Source organism: Colias philodice, chromosome 17 (assembly GCF_061535455.1).
Source record: "Colias philodice isolate Cphi_HAF_F1 chromosome 17, ilColPhil1 Martin Lab GWU primary, whole genome shotgun sequence".
Lineage (NCBI taxonomy): Eukaryota > Metazoa > Arthropoda > Insecta > Lepidoptera > Pieridae > Colias > Colias philodice.
In genome coordinates, this window is record NC_143102.1 from 5,169,970 (window position 1) to 5,175,463 (window position 5,494).

General features: G+C 30.1%; 1 protein-coding gene across 2 annotated transcripts; it reads left to right on the forward strand.

Moving 5' to 3' along the window:
- The first annotated feature begins 302 nt into the window (after positions 1 to 302).
- Positions 303 to 2,996, forward strand: LOC149481069 (uncharacterized). Of its 2 annotated transcripts, XM_089705801.1 has the most exons (4): positions 303 to 906; positions 1,201 to 1,281; positions 1,476 to 1,626; positions 1,892 to 2,996. In XM_089705801.1, the coding sequence occupies exons 1-4, from the start codon at positions 340 to 342 to the stop codon at positions 2,068 to 2,070; spliced, it is 978 nt and encodes a 325-aa protein (XP_089561927.1). In that variant the 5' UTR covers positions 303 to 339; the 3' UTR covers positions 2,071 to 2,996. The 2 variants fall into 2 exon arrangements, with proteins under 2 accessions (XP_089561927.1, XP_089561928.1); XM_089705802.1 differs by lacking the exon at positions 303 to 906 and having other exon boundaries at positions 1,114 to 1,281.
- The last annotated feature ends 2,498 nt before the right edge of the window (positions 2,997 to 5,494 follow it).

A 5,494-nucleotide genomic window follows, 5' to 3' on the forward strand; every position in this document is an offset into this window, starting at 1 on the left:
TTCTATCTATCTATTTAATAAAGTAATAAATGTTATCTTTCCATACATTAATTTACCCTGTCTTCAATATAGTTATATGTAAATATTAAATGAAGACAATCAAGTAATTGCAGCAGTATTAGGTAATTGAATAGTGCTTCCATAGTCTACGTCTGAGTATTAATCATGACGTCCAAGTTGACGGTTCGATATAACAATATTGTTCAAAATTCCAATAATGTTGATACCATATCGAAATTTTTTATTATTACTGAAGTATTTTTAGGAATAAATCGCCTACGAGTTTTGGAATCTATTAAACCTGTTTATGTTTTATTAGCGTACATCTATTCTGTGTCTATGGTCATAGCATACATTGTAACTTCTTGGATCTATATTTTCTGGCTGAATTACTTCCTTGTTGTTCTAGCCGATGTTACAGCTTCGTTTTGTATTATTCTCTCAAGTTCAGTTACATGGAGACGTCTATATAAATATTTCTCGGAACTCTCATTATTCGATAGTGAAGTTTGTACTAAGGTGAAATTGTCCACAGGAACTAAACGAAGTCTTATTTTTCATTCATGTTCGATTGTGACGGTATTCTTAATAATATATGCCCTTTCCTACCATTTTATTGAAACCATGTCTGCTATAACTTTTCTTATGGTGCCGATGAAACTTCTTCATGCTGTTGAATATTTTTTCAACGGTCATTTGCTTAATCTATTGGTGAATCGACTTCAATTTATTAATCATTGCTTAGAATTATCATATCCTTTGAATCAAGTGTATTGCGTCAATACTATTGAGGAAGAATTTAATAATAAACCGTCGCCTATTCGTATAAAAATGACAAAATTTTTAAGATTATACTATATTATTATAAACGCTTTCGATATTTTAAATTCAGCAGTTAAGTGGCAGGTAGGTTTGACTTTCATTTTTTATATCAGTATTTCATATTAAGAAAATATTTTGAAACTAAAAGGTTAACAAATTTGCTAGGTATAGTTTAAGTGGAATTATTAGTTAGTCGAGGACGCCCAACTTTGCAGAACTTTTTCACTATCTACTCGTAACTACGCCTGTGTAAAATGATTGAAATGAAATGACAATGTAATAAGCGTTTTAATCTCGTGCTTATTATGTGTTAAAAACAATCATTATTTTGAGATTTGTTCTGTACTTTTTATTGTTTAATATTTACTTTTTTTTCAGTTGCTGTTCACGTTCATAAAAACTTTTTCTGTTTCTTTGGGAGATCTACACTTTTTGATGACGGCTGTAATCAATAAGGATGTAAGAATACTTAAAATTATATTACATGTTAACTCAACTCTCAAAAAAACTTTCCAGAAAGAATTTTTTGAAAAATACGTTTTTTGAAAAATATGACCAGGTTCAAAACATGAGTAATTTTGCTTTGCGTAAAATGTAGAGTATGATAAATAAACATAAACAAAAACACTATATTAAATTGCTACTGTTTTTAGTGGAGCGTTCATCAAGTTCTATTAACTGTGAGCATCACCGTCGTTCAAATAGGATCTATGTTTTCGGTGTGTGCATCCGGAGATAAACTTCAGAAGGAAGTGTTAAGATTACGTGACATGCTCGCCTGTCGGCTTTACCAAGGCAAATTAGGTACGTGATACCTTATCTCCTCACTAATTATAACTTTAACTGAATTGAGCAACATTGAGTCAAGACATTACTTGCTTTTTTAATAAATACAGTTGAACACACAGAAATCCTTACCTACAGCAATTTACAAAAATAGAAAGAGTAGGTAAATTTATTGGTCAGCTCTATCACTTATCTGTTAACGCGTACAGACGTAAGAATCACTAAAATAAGAGTAATATTCCAGATCACGATTGAAATATATAGGTCATTTTATTTATTACAGATAAGCAAGACCGGCGAACCGCGCAGGCCCTCCTAACATTAACGGAAACTCGCAATCTGTCCTTCTCAGTTTTCCACATGTTTAACATCAACATATCTCTGCCTTTTGAGATAGTTGGCCTACTAGTTACCTATCTCATCATCTTGCTACAATTCGAGAAAGTTAATTCTGATTCGTAAACATATTTCCTATAGGAAATGAGATATTTAAGCAAGGTTGAGTTTTAACTTATTACGTAGAAAAAAATATAGAGAAATATTTCGTTTGTTATAATTTTATAAATAGATAGCGCGGCTTCGATCTGGGAGAAAAAAAAATACTTAAACTCTTACATATTATGTATATCACTCTCAAATTAACCTTTTTAAGTTTTAAGTCTATGCGCACCAAAGTTACCACCAGAATTATAGTTTTAAAAATGGAAATTTCTTTTACATTCTATCTGAACATATATCATTAAAATAATGACTTCAGTGGAATAACTATACGTATCCTCAACTACAAGATTAACTATTATAATAATAGAGAGATTGAAGCAAGTGACTATCCTAATAAACAAGGTATACCGTATATCGTCGACTATATAAAATTATGTTTCACTAATGCTCTTTAATATAACATTAGCGGTTGAATTGGGCACAAAGTTGCTAAAAATAAATACCTGTTATAGTGGATGATGGGTAATATATCCCGTAAAATTTCACAAAGGGTCTGCGGCCGGGACACAACGACCCTTATTGAGGTTTCTGTTGACAAGGCACTTCAATATTTTGATGGGCATTTAGGAAATGTGTAAAAATATCTTGTACAGCAAATCAATTTTACAAAAGGCTAGATATTATGTTGGAACAAATATTGCTTTGTTGTAGTTCTTTGTTATTATATTTGCTAAGAGCCTGTGCGGAAGAAAGATATTGTAGCAAACTAATCGAATGTTCTTTTAGAAGTTTTTGCTACATCACTTTGTAAAATCGAGAGCGTAAAAAAAATAGACGATCAAAATATAAACCTATCTATGAATATCTTTTGAAAAATCTGAATTAATGTGTTTCCGCGCCGGCAAAGCTATGCTACAGCTAGACCTTACTAAAAAGCACAGATAGCATGCAAGCTAGAGCTAAAGTTTATTTTTAATACTTAAGACTTAAGTTTGTTTAAGTTGTAGTAGAGTCATCGTTGTATGCGTATGTTTTATTATTGTTATGTTATTATATGATATTAAGTATTTTATGTCAAATTAAAACTTTTTAAAACATGTTATCCTTTTATTTTAATATAATGATTTGATAAATGTGAGGTAAGCTTATGAAACGTGCGGCAGTATATCCATACTACGTTAACAGAATGGGGTTTTGAGCCGAATAAAGTTAATATTTATTTCGCCTGTAACGCTCTTGCACCCTTCAGCACAATTTATATTAAATTCAAAAGTTTCGAGATGCAAAACTGTAGAGAGAGTTGAAGTTTAAACATTTAATTTAGCACTTTCACAGTTTGTCGATTTGTTTAGTTCTATCTCACTTTGTATGCGTACCGTTTTTCCTGGAAATATTATTTTTTGCGAGTGAACGGTATTTTTTGGGAAATATACCAAAAAATAATAGATACACTGTTAGTGGAGATCCATTTTTTGTTTGTTAGATAAACTATGTCAGTCACATAGTCCGTTATCTGAATGTAAGAAAACTTTTAACTTTGTGTTATTTTTCACGCACATTTTTTCATATCTGTATGCGTAGGAGTATAGATCGACTATTTTCTCCACATGTGGAAACTAAATAAGTTTGTGGACTTTTGGAATACAAAAAAAAATCAGAAGTAGAACAAGAGGATTTAATTTACCATAATTTTTAAGAGTATTATCTATGGACAATATTTATTTCGGAGTGTTGTATAAAATCCGTAGAACCGTAATCAACTATAATGAGTGTCACACCAAAAAAATATTATCGAAGGAATAATTAATTGACACTAAGGGCCGATTTTTCAATCCATGGTTAAAACTTATCCGCCCAATAAAGTATTACACGATAATATTGAAATGTCACCCATAAACTGTCTAATACGGCCAAAGAATACATTTTTGAAATGGTAGTTTAGTATGTTATTTGACGAATAAGTATTAACCAAGGATTGAAAAATCAGCCCTTAGTCATTTAATATTTAAATAGGTACATTCAATTGTGCAAATATGGTATATAATTGCTCCTGAATTTAAATAATATGATAAACAATCATGAATGATTTGTAACTGTTGAAATTTTGTTAAATTGTAAATTATAAATTTCATAAACACGTAAAATTTAATTCATCCCTACATGGCAAATTGCATATAAATTATCATCCGTATTAGTAAGCTCATTAAAATTAATGAACTATACGTAATTCGATTTTATGGTCAGAAATGAAATTGGAAAATATATTTGAAGTAAAATGTAATTGCAATAGTGTATAGATTATTTTAATTCTGTAAAAATGGTAATTAAAGATAATACAAATACATAGTATTTTGGTAATGTAAATTGTATTGGATGGCTGTCATGAGTAAAAATAACAAACAAGGGTTCTAAATGGATAACCACTTTGTTTTAACATACAATAATTATTAATCTAATTACAACTGCTTATAAATTGAATAATAGTTTATTTCCCGTTCAAGACAGTTATGAAGAAATCAATCCCATAAAAACTCAATTATTTTATCAATAAGCAGGACTGTAGGGGCTGTCCTGATCGTTAAGCCACTAAAGGCTTGGCTCCGTGCCAAGTGATTCTTATAAAAAGTTCATCAATCACGCAATGACGTGCTATGAAAATTGATTTCAGATAAAATAAGATCGTGACATACATAAACAAACACCGCTTATTTTTGGGAACTCTTATTTGTTTGGAATTTTTCGATGTTATTATTAATATTACGTTAAGACGTCCCTATAGATGTGTCTTAATGCAAAATTTAGTTATTTAACCATTTGAACTTACGTTCGACCCAACAATAATTATAATTGTTCGTATCGTTCCATAATACATTATACATTATTTAAGTATCTCCACATTAACAGTATACCTATATAATATTGTAGTCTGAAATTTTTGGTATGTGTTATGTTTGTACTGTGTTCGTTAGAATTTTTAATTGGACAACAAAAAGTGTACCAAAGTTGTTTACCGTAATTTACGCAGAAAGCGCGATGTACAATATTCATTTGTAAAAGAAAAAATGTAAACAATAGGAATGTAGGTAATATAAGCTCAACGTTTCGAAACAAAAGGCGTCCAATCTGAGTATGTAAATCTTTTAGAATAACATTCGTTTAGTGGGTAAAGTCGACTCTGCGTAGCTTTCCAAAACTCTGTATTTTAGTGCAAAAAGGCACTAAACATCCAGACATCCAGTGAACTGTGAGATTATTGAGCCATAAACTCGAACTATTTTACTCAACCCTTATAAGATGCGATGTATTAAAAGAAAAAATCAACGTTGTAAAGTAAATAATGTCTAAACCTTGATGTGACATGTTTTAAAAGTAGTTGAAGATAACAATAATATTGCAATTAGTTTTCTTTTGGAAAAACTAAATTATGATTTCTATAAAAACAAAA

What these genes read in the sequence shown, in the direction of transcription:
- LOC149481069 (XM_089705801.1), top strand. Translation starts at nt 340, where the DNA reads ATGGTCATAGCATACATTGTAACTTCTTGGATCTATATTTTCTGGCTG. An exon ending in CGGCTGTAATCAATAAGGAT is followed by an intron (nt 1,282 to 1,475) that starts GTAAGAATACTT and finishes TACTGTTTTTAG; the next exon opens with TGGAGCGTTCATCAAGTTCT. An exon ending in GCTTTACCAAGGCAAATTAG is followed by an intron (nt 1,627 to 1,891) that starts GTACGTGATACC and finishes TATTTATTACAG; the next exon opens with ATAAGCAAGACCGGCGAACC.